Source organism: Propithecus coquereli, unplaced genomic scaffold (assembly GCF_000956105.1).
Source record: "Propithecus coquereli isolate 6110/MARCELLA unplaced genomic scaffold, Pcoq_1.0 Scaffold403, whole genome shotgun sequence".
Classification (NCBI taxonomy): Eukaryota; Metazoa; Chordata; class Mammalia; order Primates; family Indriidae; genus Propithecus; species Propithecus coquereli.
Genome location: NW_012149764.1, coordinates 1,540,373 through 1,558,147, shown reverse-complemented (window position 1 = coordinate 1,558,147; position 17,775 = coordinate 1,540,373). Strand labels below are relative to the sequence as shown.

Here is a 17,775-nt window from a genome sequence, read left to right as displayed (position 1 = left end):
TTTTCCTTGTTTTTTTCTTGCTCCCTGTGCTCTGAATGATAATCTCTAGAGATGTTTAAAAGAAGTTGCATAGGGAAGCTCATTAGCCCATGACATCTTGCCACCAACATACAAGTTCTCAGATGAGATTTAAGAAGGGATGTCAGTGGGCGCTTTCTTTTTTGAGACATATTAACAACATCAATATTCATTAAATAATTCTAACATCTTTTGCTTCTATATCAGCATCATAAGAATTTAACCTGTGAACTTAACAATTCCCTAATTTAAATCTTGTATGAATTTTAGTTGACTTTAAGCCACATAATTTTAAGTACACAATATACTTGACCTTTGTCTTTTGCAAATTTTGATTTGAAACCAGCATATTCTGTCAAGTAGTTTGTCTCTACATTCAGCAGAATAGTTTTATAGTTTCTCTTAAATTACAAGGTACATTAATGTATTACACTACCAAGGAAATTTGGAAATTTAATTCCCATTCTACAATGAGACTTAACAAAATAAAGCTTAAAATACAATTTAGATAGCTATCTTCTGGTTGTATGCATTTTAATATTAATCTTGAGCAGGTTGAGACAAGTCAGCTTTGGAATAGATTTTAAATTCCAAACTATTCATTCATGAGCCTTTGAAAGTTGTCAGAGTCAATCTGCACAATTTTGTACTTACATGAATCCCTATAGAGAGAGCAAACTTAATTTTATTTTTAAAAATTGTATTTTCCTTGCTACTAGTACTTCACTCTACCATTTTCTGTCCAGATGGGATTTCTTTTTTTAGCTTAAAAAAAAAGTCTGCATATCACACTAATTTAAAGTCAGCTTGAAGCTACTATATTCTAAAATACATTTATCTGAAAATGCAAAAAACATTAATTGTAGAGTATTGTATAAGAACTCAACGGTTAACACTTGAATGTACAATTATGAGTATAATTAAAGGTGGCCCAGATTGTCATTTAGTGCAAAAAAGTAAAACTCTCACAATTATTTAATATACAAAATATATCTTTTCATTTTATAATCTCCCTTGCATCAAGATAAAACAAGGCCCATAATAAATTTTTTTAAAATAACATTTATAGGTTCTTGGGTTTTTTCAGATTAAATAATTATTATATATTAATTGTAGGAAAAATGGAAAATACAGATTGCCAAATTGAATCTTGAACAAAATTTTACTGTTTCAAAAAGTATTGTTAATTTTTTTCACTCTTTTTCATTTCCATTCATGCCTGTCCTCCATGGTTCTAGTACATAATACAACAGAAAAATATTTTTCTTTCCTTTTTCCTTTTTTGGATAAAGTGGGAAGCTTTAGAGATTTCAAAATATTAGTTCTCAAGAAATTTCCTATTCAGTGTTTCCAGTAGATGATTCTCATGGTTGAGTCCACACTTTCTTGAGTCTTTTTCCTAACCAAAATTTAGTCCTTTCCAATCTCTTCTGTCCAATTTTGACCAGTTAAACAAATCTTTAAAAAAAACTTTGGATGATTTTATTATTGGAATAGTAAAATTTATATCTTTTGCAAATACTTTGAATAAACTAAATTATTTCTACAACCTGCTTTTAACAAAAGTAATAGAGAAGCATGTCAGACTCATTTGAGCACAGAAAGAAAAACCAAGGAATTTAATCCCATGATAACGTTAATATTCTTGGGAGCCTTGGCTAAAACTATAACTTCTCTGTTTCTAATAGTAGCCTATATTTTGATGTTTACCACATTATAGAGAACCTCCACAGACTAATTTTATGTTGTAGGTGTTTCAAACACTTATCTATTAAATATCTAAAACTGCTCTACAGAGCCTTGGGCACAGAGAAAGTAAAATACCATTGACTGAATTACTTGTTGAACAAGAATAATTCTGTCTCCTAATATATAGCAATCTCAGGAAGCAGATCTCTTCTTATAAAATAGTCATAGTCATCACTGATAACTGAAGATGCTTCTAATCATTTAATGACCACCATAAAATCTTCTGTCATGGGACCTATCCCTGTTTCAAGTTTCAACGGATATATAAAGAATATAGAATGAACTATTTTAGGAATATCTTAAGAATATTGGTTTCTGTGACAGCAATTTTATCACACTGATCTTTTGTCTCTACCTGCCAAGTGAAATGGAAAATAGTTATCCAGAATTTTCAAGTCAGACAATTTTAATTTTTACCTTACTTTTGAACAAGAATGAGAAATAACTACTCCAATTCATAGATTCTTGGTAAATAGATGCATCGAGAAAGAGAAAAGGCTTTGCATTATTTTTATTTTTAACTAAAGAAATGAAAATAGGTTAAGTGCGTGAAAAAATTAAAATGAAGAATTTATAAAGAAAATATGTAGCCTTTTAGCAGAAAAATGTTAATGAAAAGAATGTTTTGTCCGAGATAGAAAATTCCATAAGTATATTCACAACTGGTATATGTTGCTATAAGCAAAAATGTTTGTTTTTGTTTTCCAACATAATGTTATAAGTATCTGGGGAAAAATAACTTTTAAAGAAAAACCCAAAATAGTAATTCTAGAATGCTTTAAAAAGTTAGGAATAATGTTAAATAAAGTTTCCTCAGTGAAAACAATAATGAATTTTGTGCTATATCAGATGTTGTGTACACATATTCTGGCATAAAGATTAATGTTCTTTGGTGTCTTTTTCGTTCTGCTTTTGTTCTTTAACATTTAGGTGCCTTGACCCAAGCCATTCGAAATTTTGCAAAAAGCCTTGAAGGTTGGCTTTCCAATGCCATGAACAATATTCCACAGAGAATGATACAAACCAAGGTATACTTTATGTCTTTGCTTTTTCTTTTGTGTTTAAGAAATTGTTCTGAACTATATGAACTTTATGTCCTATCAAATGATATCATGTACAGTGTTAATGTTATAATGTATAGAATCTTTTAAAACTGATTTTTATATTTATATTTTATAACCATGTAATAAAGAACTTACATAAGAGATTTTTGATGATATTCCTTTCAAAGGGAACAGAGAAACATTTTAAGTGTGGTGCATTTCCAAGCCCTTTTCTAAACAATATGTCAGACATGTATATATTCTAAACTGTGTATTGGAAGCATATAAACTATATATGCTTAATTTCAAATATTAAAAAGAATAGCCTAGGCCCTAGTATGTTAAAGTAATTCCCATTTGAAGGAATTTTAGATTTTTTAAATTCCCTACTATACTTATTGTATTCTGAAAAGTTCATGTAAATTAATGTTCCTTTGCTTTTTCAGGATGTTTTGTTTTTCAGCACTGGTGAATGCTTCTGTGAATCAAGTAATCATTTCTTTAAGTGAACAATTATCTCATAATTGATCAATATATCTCAGGAATGTGGATTATTTAGCTAGTGTATGAATTCTAGTCTCTACTTTGTCCACTACTAGCCATGTTACTTTACACTAATCTATGAACATATCCCCATGGCAAGATTAGACTGATTCTAAATTTTATCTAAATTTTTTGATGCCAGAAATCACAATTGTGGTTTTTTGTCAGTGACTGTATTTACTATCAAACTCTAACAATATGCCTTATCTTTCAATTTGGGGGCAAAGTTGATAGATTGAAGTTCTTGTAACTGATAAGTTTCTGTGGCAACTCAAGTAGCTTCCAGTTCTTTCTGCTTTGGCGTAAAGTTTACAGTAAAACTTCCTCTCTCTGAAACATACAGAAGGCAACATTTTATTGATAGGCCCACTTTAGATTATTGCTCTAGAGCTGTGCTATCAGTGCAGTAGGGCTAGCCACATGTAGCTCTTTACATTTGAATTTTAAAATAAATTAAGTGAAATGAAAAATTTAGCTCCTACTCACACTAGCACATTTCAGTGCTCAAAAGTCCCATGTGGCCAGTGGCCACCATATTGACAGCACATATGCAGTGCATTTCCATTATCACAGAAAGTTCTTTTTGGCAGTGCTGTTACTGAGTACCACATTGAGGTGGTCAAAAAAAAAGGTGTTATTTGGTTATGATAGAGGAACTTTTTCCAAACTTGCAAACTTGCAACTTGCAGTCACGTTCATAACAATACCTCAAACAGCTAAGAATGCTTTCCCTTCCCAGTGTCATCAAAGTGAACGTGGTAGAAGTTTAGCTGCAACATTGACCATCTCATTGAACTCCAAGATTGATCTGGATTATTTACTGTGGTGGAGGATGCCTTCTGCTCTTCCTCTTTCACTGATAATGTAGCCATTTTTCCACAGAGCACTCAGTGAATGAAGGCAATTTACCCTGATAGAGGAAACAGCATTCCAACCACCGTGAATGTCGGAATCAAAATACCTGGGTTCAAATCCCACCGCTGAATGGAGTTTCTGTGCAACCTTGAGCAAACTACTTAACCTGTTTAAATCATAATATGTGTCTAACAGATGGTTATGAGAATTGAACAAGATAATAATACCACATAGTATGTACTAGATCAATATAAGCCACAAAAATGGAAAAGGGATGACTCATTTTTGAGGGTATGTGAGCTTCCTCCCAAGCTCTACATAGCCCTAAAACATCTAACTATCAAGATAGAGCATCCTTTACCCTGAGAATACTCTCTACCATTCAGCCAACTGATTGTTCAACTACTTGCTGTTTATATACCCAGAGTGATTTAATGCGATACCTTATATTCTATAAATATGTTAAAATTTTTAACATTTTTTAAATGTTAGAATCATTAGATCTACGGTGTATGTAACAAATTTCCATGAGATTATGAGATTTATATATTTATCTAGACTTTTTTGGCATTATCTTTGATGTCTTTCAACACAAACTGGTTCATTCAGGGTTCCAACAGGAAACAAATGGTGCATCCAAAGGGAGGGGGAGGGATAATTGACAAGAGCTCAAGAAGAGTTTATTTCCAAATGTATGAATGAATTTGAGAAAACCAAGGATGAATGGTAAAGCACTCCAGGGCTCACAATAGTGGGAAGTCCTAACCATCCCAAGGTCTGAAGGATTGGGGGTGAAATCTGCATCATAAGGAGATCCCAGTTTTTCCCAAGGACTATAGTGGCCTTAAAAAAGGAAAGCAGGCTCTCCTCAAACAGGAAGACAGCAGAGATTTTAGAGAATAAATACTCTAACCATTTTAACCATTCTTCCCATCCTTCAATCTCCTACCAGTGCCTATCACTGGTCAAACCCAGCTGAAAGCCAGAGGACAAGGAGGAGGTTAATGTAGTCCACTCATGTTAGTCTTCCTGGGCACACAACAGGATGGAGGAGAATAGAAAGTAGATTTTGAGAGGTAAATGGAGATTTCCTGGATAGCCCTTTTAAAAAAATTTAAATTCTTAAAAAGAATTCTGTTAGTTGTTGCCTCTGGTAAGTTTATTAGCTACATACTTGCTAATAAAGTTTATGAACGCTCTAACCTTAAAATTATCCAGGATTCTATAAAATAAAGGTAATAAAAGTAAATCTGAATGGTAGTTCTCTGAAATGTATTTGTTAGTCCAATTTAAAAATGAAGAATATTTAGTTTGGTTTTCCAAATAAAAAGAAATTTTTTTAATCTGCCTAGTATCTAGTTGACTGTCCTAAAAAACAGTAAAAAAGGAATGAAAACCAACATTTTTTCTACTTCCATAGACAAAGTCATTTCTTGCTGTGGGTGAGTAGTTATTTGTAAGACTGGTTTAATTAATGCTGCACTCAGATGTGAAAGAATGTGGGAGTTTGTTTTAGTCTTGACCTCAACCTACTCAAAAGGAAAATAATACTTGGCTTCGAGATTTAGATGCTATAATTTACAAGTAAACTATCTCACCAAATGAATTTGAAATAAGTGTCAGAGGAAAGCATTTAAAATTTGGCAAGGAAAAAAAGATCTGAAGATTGCAGTGGCTTCTTTTACTGGAGGAAAAAGGAATCCAACTTAATTGGATTTCTTCACAGGTTGCCGCTGTAAGTGCCTTTGCCCAGACTCTGCGAAGATACACATCGCTCAATCACCTGGCCCAGGCAGCTCGTGCAGTGCTTCAGAACACTTCCCAAATCAACCAGATGCTCAATGACCTCAACCGTGTCGACTTTGCCAATGTCCAGGTACTCTGTTTTCTTGCAAAACATGTCTTTTAAGGAAAGATACCCAATTTGTTCTTCTTAATTAGTATCATCAAATTTCTTTTTGAAGTCTCATCTGTACACAGATAGCATCTATATTCACTAAATTCTGAAAGAGAGGAGTTTTATTCAGATGTGACTTTACTGCTCCGGTATTTTGTGGTTTAAGTCTGCTAAGATTAATAGTCCTAGAAGGCAACATAATATATTACTAGGGTTTGCTGAATAGTTAATGGAGTGATGAAGATCATAGTCATTGAAGTTAGGCAAGAAATTAAACTCTTCCATCTATCAGCTGTGGGCTCTTAAGCAAGTTACTTAACGACTCTGGGCTTTTACCTTTCACACCTTATAACACCTATCTTAGATTATTGTTTACATATTTAGTAATTTTTACCATGATATGCAGACATATTTCTGTTAGTATAGTGCCCTAGCTTCAAAGAACTAAGAACAACTCTATTTAAGAGTTCACTATAGGTACCTACTAAATATTTGTTCACTTGGAAAGAATTAGATGCTATAAGCTTGGCTATTTTGATAGTTCAAATAAAAAAAAGTATTTTTTAGCCTTGTGATGAGACTATTTATCTGTACTGTAAAGTACACTTTTGAAAAAGCTAAGTTAGAAATATTATTATAGGATTTCAACAAATATTTTATTTCTGATACTGGAGGAAAAAGCAATGATTCTAATTGTTACCAAATAAAAATAATACTATTGCTCACCAAAAGCACAAGCAACAAAAGAAAAAATACACCAACTGAACATAATCAAAATCTAGAACATTTGGGTTTCAAAAGAGACCGTGAAGAAAGTGAAATGAGGCCAGGTGTGATGGCTCACTCTTATCATTTCATCGCTTTGCGGGGCTAAGGCAGGAGGATGGCTTGAGCCCATGAGTTCAAAACCAGCCTGGGCAACATAATGAGACCCAGGCAAAATCTCTACAAAAATGAGAAAAATCATTAGCCAGGCATAGTGGTGCACACCTATAATCCTGGCTACTCAGGAGGATCTGAAGCAGGAGGATTGTCTGAGCCTAGGAGTTTGAGGCTACAGTGAGCTATTATCCTACCACTACACTCCTGCCTAGGCAAGAGAGTGAGACCCTGTCTCTAAAAAAAAAAAGAAGAAGAAGAAGAAGAAAAAGAAAAGAGAAAAAAGTGAAATGACAACCCACAAAATGTGAGAAAATTTTTGCAAATCATGTATAAGAAAGGAGTTGTATATATTAACAGAATATATTAAGAACTATTATAACCCAATAATAAAAAGACAACCTGATTAAATATGGAAAAAAACTGAATAGACATTTCTCCACAGAAAACATGCAAATGGCCAATAAGCACCTGGAAAGATGCTCAATATCATTAGCCACTAGAGAAATGTAAATCAAAACCACAATGGGATACCATTTCATACACAGTAAAATGAGTATAATCAAAAAGATAATAACAAATGTTGGTGGGGATGTAGAGAAATTGGAACCTCATACACTATTGGTCAGAATGTAAAATGCTGCAGCCGCTTTGGAAAACAGTCTGGTAGTTCCTCAAAAAGATAAACATAGAATTACCATACAACTCAGCAATTCTACTTCTTGGCATATACCCAAGAGAAATGAAAACATGTCCACACAAAAACTTATACACAGATGGTTATAGCCACATTTCATATTAGCCACATAAAAGTGGAAGCAACCCAAATGTTGATAAATTGACAAGCAAATGTGGTTTATCTATACAATGTAATATTATTAGACAATAAAAAGAAATGAAGTTCTGATTCATTCTATAACGTAGATGCACCTTGGAAACATCATGCTAAGTGAAAGAATCTAGGTACAAAGGACCACCTATTGCATATTACATTTATTTGAAATTTCCAGAATAGATAGATCTATAGAGATAGAAAGTAGATTAGTGGCTGCGTAGGGCTGGAGGACTGAGGGAATTGGAAGGTGACACATAAGGGGTGGTAGGTTTCTTTTTGTGAAAATGATAAAGTTCTAAAATTCATTGTAGTGAGGGATGCACAACCCTATGAATATATTAAAAGAAGCCTTTGAACTGTATATTTTAAATGGGAGAATTATATGATATGTCAATTATATCTCAATGAAGCTATTAAAAATTCCATTTTTTAAAAAAATAAACTATTAATTACTACATTTCCTAGGAATTTTAATCTCTACCTCTGGTCTTAAAACTAGACCACTTAAAATATATCAAAAAGTAATATTTGGGCTTAATCCATTTTAGGATATGATAAATTAGTTAAGTTCATTATGACTTTCACAGATTTAGTTCAAACTTCTGATATATATAAAGTTTTTAAAATCTTATCTGTCTGCAAACACTCATACATACACATACACATGCAAACACAAAACCTTTACAAGAACAAACTGCCTCAGGTTTACAAAACCATTTATTTTACATATTTTAATGGAATTTACATTAACTGATTTAGTGAGAATATTAAAAGTTCATATAGCCTTGAATCCATACTGTAATGTTTATTTCAAATCTTCTTTCAGAAAAGATATGTTTAAAAATACCTTAAGAAAAGTTGAAGTAGTAAGGCAACTTCTAGTTGCACAAAGTAAGCCCATTAACAGGAACTATTTTTAAGAATGGTTTCTAATAACATCTGAGAAAGGTTTTAAATGTTCTGTTAGCAATATTTTCTTGTGTGTATTTGTGTGTTTGCAATCCTATGAAATATTTATACAAATGAGTCTTTCCCTGGTTATAAACATCAACCTTGAGAACATCTTTGCATATAAATGGTCAATTATATATCTACTGTACTACTTATCCTCCACCCTCCAACTTTGAGACTACCGTCTCTCTTCCTCTATTTTCAACTATCAAGTTTTTCTGGGTCCACCATGACAGTCATTAGTGCTGAACCTGTATGATTAAACATCTGCCCTCTAAAACCTCCTTCCTTTCTTCAGAGGACCATGAACACAGTGGCGAGCCCTACATTTCCCCGTACATTTTACTTCTCACTGGTCTGTTTATTTTAATGAGTAATCTCTCTTTCAAGGTAGCATATTTCATCTTTAACTCCCTTGTTTCTTTCCTTTTATTTTTCAAGCTTTATCAGGTTTTCCCAGAGTCCCCTGCCTCCCATTCCACCTTTATCACCCACCCCTGTTCATTTCGAAGTTGTCCTTGCCCCTGTAAGATTCAGCTCAGTAAGACTGACAAATATAAGGGTGATGCTCTTGTAGTAAGGTAACTTCAGTTAAAAACAATTAAATTACATGTGTCAATATTACAATACCATAAAAGCTTGAAAGTACTAAAATGTTCCTTTCAGGATATCCGTAAATCTCTTTTTACCACTTTATTCTCCTCTAATTAAATCTTCTTTTCCTCATGCATTCGAGATGATTTTCCTATTGCAATATAATTGGTTTTCTGTTCCATTTAATTAATAGTATTAAAATGGTATTGTTTTCTAATTTTTAATATAAATTGATGGTTTTTTATCTATTAGGTCATTAAATGTGAAATGTCCAATTTTGAATCAAAAGTTTAGTTTATTGTATCTCAAGAAGCAGTATAGTTAATCAAAGTATGCACCTAAACTATTGACACAGTTTCGCCATCTTAACAGTAGCTTGTTTATGCCAGCAGCAGAGAAGCCTGGAGAGCGAGTAGTGATGAAATCACAAAAGGTGTTTTCCACAACTTGTTGAAAATTGAATATTTTTCCTTGCAAGAAGTGGTCCACAGCCTGGAAGAAGTGGTAGTCAGTTGGTGCAAGGTCTGGTGAATACAGTGGATAACATAGAGTTTCCAAGTCCAGCCCCTGTAGTTTGAGCAGCGTTGGTTTTTGTGACATGCGGTCTTACAAGAGGATTAGCCTGTCTCTATTGACCAATCTCAGTTGCTTAATCACAAGCATCCTCATCATTTTGTCCACTTGGGTGCATTAGACATCCACTGTAATCGATTGACCAGGTTTCATGACACTGTAGTGGATAATACCAGTGGTAGACCACCAAATAGACACCATTAGGTTTATTTGATGAATATTTGGTTTTGGACTGTGTTTTAGCACTTTATCTTTATCCAACCATTGTGCTGAATGCTTGCAATTGTCAAAAAGAATCGATTTTTCATCACACATAACAATATGGTGTAGAAATGGTTTGCCTTTATGTTGTGACAGCAAAGAAAGGCAAACTTTAAGACAACTTCTCTTCTGATGCTCATTTAATTCATGCGGTACCCATCTGTCCAGCTTCTTTACCTTGCCAATTTGTTCCAAATGGTCCAATATTGTTGGAATAATAATGTCAAACCTTGCTGCTAATTCAAGTATAGGTCGAGATGGATTCGCTTCTGCTACAGCTTTCAGCTCATCATTAACCACCTTGGTCTCTGGTCACCCACATGGCTCACTTTCAAAATTAAAATCACCACTTCTAAAACCATCAGTGTACTGTGCATTCATTAGCCACATCCTTCCCAAACACTTTGATGATATTTCGAGCTATCTGTGCTGCATTGGTTCCATGATGGAACTCATATTCGAAAATAACATGAATTTTTGACATATCCATGGTTTCACAAAAATTGGTCTAAAAAAATTAGGAAAGATAACTACAAACCAAAATGAGCATTTGACAGACTGAGGATATACCTTCACAATGGGGGGAAAATCACCCAAGAAGTGTCAAAGTGAAATTCAGAGATATCATCTGTCGAACTTAGTACTTAAGGAAATCGGACATTTCATACTTAATAACCTAATACATTATGGGCTAAATAGATTTGGGTGGGCTGACTTGGTAACCTAACTATTACATATATTTTTGTCTCTGTATTTAAAAGCCATTCTGATTTTGACATTCCTGACTACTTGTCATTTTGGATATAATTTTTTATAAGCTAAGAACATCTTTAAATGTTCATCCTTAGCTTTTTAAATTATAGAATTGAAATATCTAAATTCCTTTCACAAGGGAATATTTACAATGTATTCTATTGCTAGTATATTTTCACTCTAGAGAGTAGTAAAATAAAGTATAATAAAAAGTAGTTTGAAAAGATATAAAAATGTGCTGTGGTTTTATTTCTCAAAGTTAGGTTTTAGATTATCAGCTTCTCTTGATAAAACTGCCAAGTAAATAGTTTGAATTTATGGTAAGAAATGAAATTAAATTCTTTCACAGATACTAGTAAGTTCCTCCTTCCCATTATCAATACACAAACAACAACAACAATAAAACTTCCCTAAAATGGGTATAAAGTTTTAGTTTTGCAAGATAAAAAAGTACATATATTAATAGTTAACACTACTGTACTCTACACTTAAAAATAGTTAAGATAGTGTCATGGGTTTTTATGACAAAATAATGCTTACTCTAATGAGTGAACAAATCAAAACATAACTTTGTTACTTTCTTGATGTTTAAAATTCTTTCTTGGTTACTCTCATAGACCCTTTTTTTCAGTTGAAAAATGATAAATATATATATTGATGGGGTACAATATAATGTTTCAATACATGTAAACATTGTGGAATGATGAAATGAGGGGAATTAGTATATCATCACCTCAAATATTTATCATTTCCTTGTGGTGAGAACATTCAAAATTATCTTGGAGCTCTTTGGAAATATAAATTGCTATAAAATTTCTGGAAGTCATTCAACAGTATGTAAGATCTTAGCTATTGTTATGTAAATCTTTATACAGAAATAAGTAGAAAAGTAAGCAAAGGTATAATACACAAGATTGCTAATTCCAGCTTTATTCATAATAGTGAAATATTAGCACAAATGTTTAACTGTATGGGATTGGTTATATAAATAATGGTATATTCATGCAATGAAACAAATTCATTTATTGAGCAATAAATACAGCACCACATTTGCCTACATGGAAAAATAGTTATCCTATACAGTTAAGTGGAACTAAACAGAATATCTAGTAGAATATATAATATGATCCTCTTTTATTTTAAACATTTATATGTGAGTAAGCATAATATATAAATATTATAAAATGTTTATATAAATATGAATAATTATGTTATGAATATATTCATAAATAATACAGTATGTATATGTTATAACATATACATACTGTTATACTGATATAACATATGCATAAGTATATATATATGCATGCGAAAAGCTTGAAGGTCATATGCATCAGTATGTTACTGTTATCTCAGTGTTGCTGTTATCGGTATTTTTAATATTTTGTTTCTTGTTGCTTATTTGTATGTTCAGGTTTTTTATAATCACATTTTAGTGTACTTAAAATATTTAAAAGTAATATTTAGGAGGTAACATCTGAAAGAATTTACGATTAATTAGATAAGAGAAGAATAGTGGATGGTATCATCAGCTGAGATCAGAAGAAACAGTAGGTTTCCCTGGGGAAATAAAATGAATTGAGTTTGGAATATTTTGCATTTGAAGTGCCTCAAAGTTGAAATGTCCCTTGAATAGGTAAAATCTATGGGATCAGCAGAGATGCTAGAACTTAGAGGACTAGGCATCTATTGAGCTAAAATTGTCAATTTGAATGAATTTGTCCTCTGAGAACACATAGAATAAAAGTTACAGACACTCTTCAGAAGAATACATGTATATTCACAAGATTTTATATGTAGAATTAGGACCTTCACAGACACCCCTCCAAAGAAGCCCATCTTGAAAATATTATCTGGATATAATCAGCTCCGCTTAAAAATTTCTGTTAAATTTTGTTGTTTTAATATTATGCTTAGAAAAACTGAGGCCCATATAGATCAAATTAATTGCTTCAGGTCAGTTTGGTTAACTGAGGACTTCGTTTAAAATCCATGTCATCTGACCTAGTCAAATGTTGTATTACCAAATAATTTTTACCTTGAGAGAAAAGTGTTTTTTTTAATCTTACAACATAGCACTGGAAACATCATAAAACTTATGACAACCACTGAAAAGTAACCGTAGAAGTTTCTATTTTCATTGCCATTACCAAACATGAAACTTCCCAACCAGAACCAGAAGGGAAATTGCAGCAATCAAATTTTTTGGCAAGAAACATGTCTACATTTCTCAAGAGTTTTTGTTGTTGTTGTTATTGTTGTTTTCAGTTCTCTGAATTAATTTGCATTCATAGTCTTGCCTTGATAGCCCTTGGGATTTTTATTCCCAATCCATAAAACCCGTAACAGCATATGCTTCTACCTCGTACCATTCAGTGTTTGTTTCAGTTTTAATCTTGAGGGACCACTTTTGGCCAATTGAATGCTTTTATCCATCTGACTTACCCTAAATCTTCTCAAATGAATTGTCTTTAATGTTTTATCTGATAGGGCAGGGCTAGAGAGAATTTTGAAGGCAGTATTAAAACTGAATAGAATGAAAGACACTACCTGTAGGTTCAGACTTCTATTTTTAAGTAATTATTTTAGTTTTTCACACAGACAGGCTAGCTAATGTAGAAAAACCAAGTTATATATCACATCACTTTTTCATATACCAAAATGAACAAGCAAGGAGAAGTATTAATTCTCTAAAACTGATAAAGGTGGTATTGGTTTCCTTAACAACTGATAAGTAGTTGTTCATTTTCTTGATTCACTATATGAAGGTTTTATAATTTCCCATTCTTACATCTGGTCTATGTGCTGACATTCCATGAAAAAAGTACTGAGTTGAACTTTTCCTTTGTTTTGGGTGTACTGTCCCAGGAGCAGGCTTCCTGGGTGTGCCAGTGTGATGATAACATGGTTCAGAGACTAGAAACAGACTTTAAGATGACTCTTCAGCAGCAGAGCACCCTGGAGCAGTGGGCCGCATGGCTTGACAACGTCATGATGCAAGCACTGAAACCCTATGAAGGAAGACCCAGTTTTCCTAAAGCTGCCAGGCAATTTCTGCTAAAATGGTCTTTCTACAGGTATCATCTTTATTTTTCTTAAGCTTTCTTCTTCATATTCTGCAAGTACGTGTGTGTGTGTGCACGCTCATGCTTCTCAGACAAAAGAAATGAGTGAAGACTTCAGTTTGTGGAAACTCCCTGTTGTAATTGTCTTCAGCCCAACTCAATGATTACAACCTCATGGAAATGTACCAGGAGATTTAGGGAAACAAACTTTCTTCTAGGAAAAGAAATCCTCTTTCTCAAAGCCCTAGATATTCCCATATAGGAATATCTGAGGTTCCAGTTTAATGTGTTCAGCAACAATTGAAATAGGGCTACAGTCCTCCTTCCTCCCTCTTACAATATACATTGTTTAGGCTTTTTTCCTTGAGGCCTTAACACTACTCTTCTTTTTGTTCTCTAGTTCAGTGATTTTCAAACTGTGGTCCCTAGACCAGTGACATCACTATCAATTGGATGGAAACATGTTAGAAATGCAAATTCTGAGGCCCCCGCCCCAAATCTCCCTGAATCAGAACCTGTGGCGGTAATGCTCAGCAATTCGTGTTTTAAAAAGTACTCCAGGTGATCCTCATGCATACTCAGAACCATCTAGTTAATTTCTTGATTTTATCAATTACAATTGTTTTCAAACCTGGCTGCCAGGTTTTAATGTTAAAAAAAAATCCTAGGTACCCCCCAAGACCTAGGAAATCAAAATCTTGGTGGTCAAGAGGTAGTGATTAGGAATATGGGTAATTGGGATTTTTATTTCTTTCAAAAAGCTCTCCTGGTGATTCTAATGCACAGCCAGTAATCGAGTAGACAGTAACTTTCCTTATTAATAATATGAATCACTTTTTGACTAAAATAATGTAGGTAGAAATATATGTTTTTGTAGATATAGAAGCACCCAGAGGAGAAAGGCTTTCTGATTACATGACATATGATATCAAATGTTGGGATGAGCTGTTGACCATAGCTCTGCCACAGGGGTTAAAACAGCATTTATGACCTGTGTAGGTCAACAATTATACTATGTATGCATTGGCAAGAATTGGCAATGGACTTCTATTTCATAAGTTAGATAAGTTATATTTTTAACTCTGGCGTTTGTTCTTTGTGGTAAGAGTTCTTTTTTTTTTTTTTTTTTTTTGCTTCTTTAGATAAAGCTGGCCCCCACTGACTTAGGCCTAAAAGCCATATCTACTTTGAAGTATAGGCAGTCTCTAATTTAAATTTTTTGCAGCCATGCATATATCAGAAAGTACTGGCCATACAACAACCCCTAACCCTGGCTGTCAGTACACTATGATCGTCATCTGGATATCAGTGGTGAGTCCAAAGCTAGTTGTGAGCAGGGAAGGTATATGAATAAATAACAGAATTTAGGAATTAGTAGTACTTGCGAACCCAGTAAACCAGACTACAGGATTTCCATCTTGTTTTGACCACCAATTAATTATAATGGTAATTGCTTTGGTTTTTATTATAAGTGACTTTTTTCTTTCTCAACTGACTGAGTCTAATTCTTATTTCTTAAACTGAAGTAGAGGTGTAGATCCACTATATGGTTAATTAAGAGTCAAATTATTCTTACATTTTGAAAATAGCTTTCTAGTATCTAGCCCCGCGTCCAGTGCAGTGAAAGACAGCTAGCCAGTTTTTGCTGTTGTTTTTTTTTTTGGAGTGGCATAATTCTACATAATGCCTCTCATATATTTAATACCTTTAGCTCACAGGATTTGAGAAGCACATTGTTAAGGTGTTGTCTGACTCTGGGACCCACTGGTATACTCTAGTGAAGCCAGTGCTAGATTTGGATCTGGGTGCTAATAAGAAATATGTTGATGAGAATTTTAAGTTTTCCCTCGATTTTAGGGGAAGACTTGAAAAGCATTGTCATGGTGTTCTCAAAATAGAAGCAACAACATTCGTAGTAATGGTGGAATTCAAAATTTTAATTTGGGAACATTAAGATTTCAGATACTTTCCCAATTGCTTGAGTTAATTTTTTATTCATCAATTTTTTCTTCCCAGAAAATAATATAAATGTTATATGTGCTCCATGAGTGATTGATGAAATGGCAGTAACACTGGCTGGCTATTCCAAAATTTTATGACCAAAGGCAAGGTTTTTTTTTTTTTCCTTCCTCCTGCTTTCTTATGTTGTTAGTGTCAGACTTGCCCTTACTCTCTCCTGTGGGATTTTTCTTTCCTATATTTAGTTGATATCATTTTAGAAGTACACCCCTGGAGCCTTCATCTCCACAGAGATCTTGTTGCAGGTATCTTGAAAGGAGAGAAAATTACTTACTTGTATTTCTTGTTCTCTGCAGATATACAAACCCAGTGGATCATCACTTGCCTGCCCTCTGTCCTCCCTGAGTTGGGGATAATTGGCTTGTTATTATTAGACACTATTATGGTTATTATTTTCATTTCAAAAAGACTTGAAGGCGTACAGTTCAGGGCCCTGAAGGAAAGGCACGTTCAGACAGATGCATACCTCCTGCTGGTAGGCAAAGTCAATAGCTTAGAAACTTAAGAGCCTTTAATATCTGAACTCTGTTTTTTAGTGAGACATAAAAACATATTGAATAATGAAAACTGCATTCACAAACTATCAAAGAACCAGAATTAGAGTATTTTTAAACATGTTTTTGGCATTGCAAATACCAAAAATTTGTAAACTCATAAATGCCATTGTAAATTTGGCAGTCATATACACAGACCCTTCATGTTCTGAAATCAGATACTTAATCTCATAATTTCTAAAATTCTGTGTATATATTTACATGCATAGAAATATAGAAACGAATTGGCAGAGAATCATGATAGCAGCCGTTGATATATTGCTGCAAACATGCTCTGCTTCAAATGGGGGTCTCTCCTTGCCTAAGCTGGCTTTGAATGACTAATGGTGGCTTCCTAGGAAGCAGGAAAAAAAAAATCACTGCCTTTCTTGGGCAGACATGGAGAAGTTATGTGGGCCATTTCTCAGCTTGTGTGTTTTGTGGATAACGGAAGAGAGCATTCCTCAGGCCCACCCCGAAGGTTATCCAAATATCCCATTTTTAAAGAATGGAATGTATAGCTTTGATACTGTGGCTTGAAAGGGGGCACAGGAAACCTAGTTTGCTTACAACTGGACAATATATGAATCTTCCAAAAAATAATACTCTTTTTGGATCAATTGTAAACCCTGTTCAAAGAGAAAGTTCACATGAGGGTCACAGGTATGGTGTTCTCACCTTTATTCTTAGGAAAGGTGTGATGCATTTTCAGATACTCAGAGGCAGGTTAAATATCATGTGTTAGGATATATGTTTCAATTTCCACACCATAAGTTATAAATATAAACACACAAAGGTATTTCTCATCCATTACAAAATAATTAATGTTTACAACTCTGGTTTTAAAAGGAGTTGGATTCATGGTAACTTAGCAACATGAAATTCAGTGCAGTCAATTTTGCAACATATCTTCCAGAAGTCTGAATTGGACAATAGGATTCCAATTAAACTGTTAATTGTGTCATTTAATACTTGACATGTAGGGCAGAGGCCCAACGCAGAGAGAATCAAGTAGACATAGCATTAATGGTATACAATTCAACTGATTCTTTTCTAAATATACAACAATAATTTTATGACATACTTATCAGTATTTTTAAAAAATAACTAGGTAGGAGTGCAATGCGTACTACCCGAAGGATGGACATATTTGAAACACGGACTTCGGTGGGGGGGGAACCAAGGGCAACACACGTAACCTAAACAT

At 33.6% G+C, this 17,775-nt stretch overlaps 1 protein-coding gene across 1 annotated transcript in view; it reads left to right on the top strand.

The window, feature by feature from the left end:
• Positions 1-17,775, top strand: part of RFX3 (regulatory factor X, 3 (influences HLA class II expression)) — a 358,295-nt gene that overhangs the window by 305,616 nt on the left and 34,904 nt on the right. Inside the window, exons 12-14 of the mRNA XM_012652878.1 lie at positions 2,698-2,795; positions 5,935-6,084; positions 13,820-14,028. Of these exons, the coding sequence (XP_012508332.1) occupies positions 2,698-2,795; positions 5,935-6,084; positions 13,820-14,028 (457 nt within the window). The remainder of the gene's footprint in view (positions 1-2,697; positions 2,796-5,934; positions 6,085-13,819; positions 14,029-17,775) is intronic.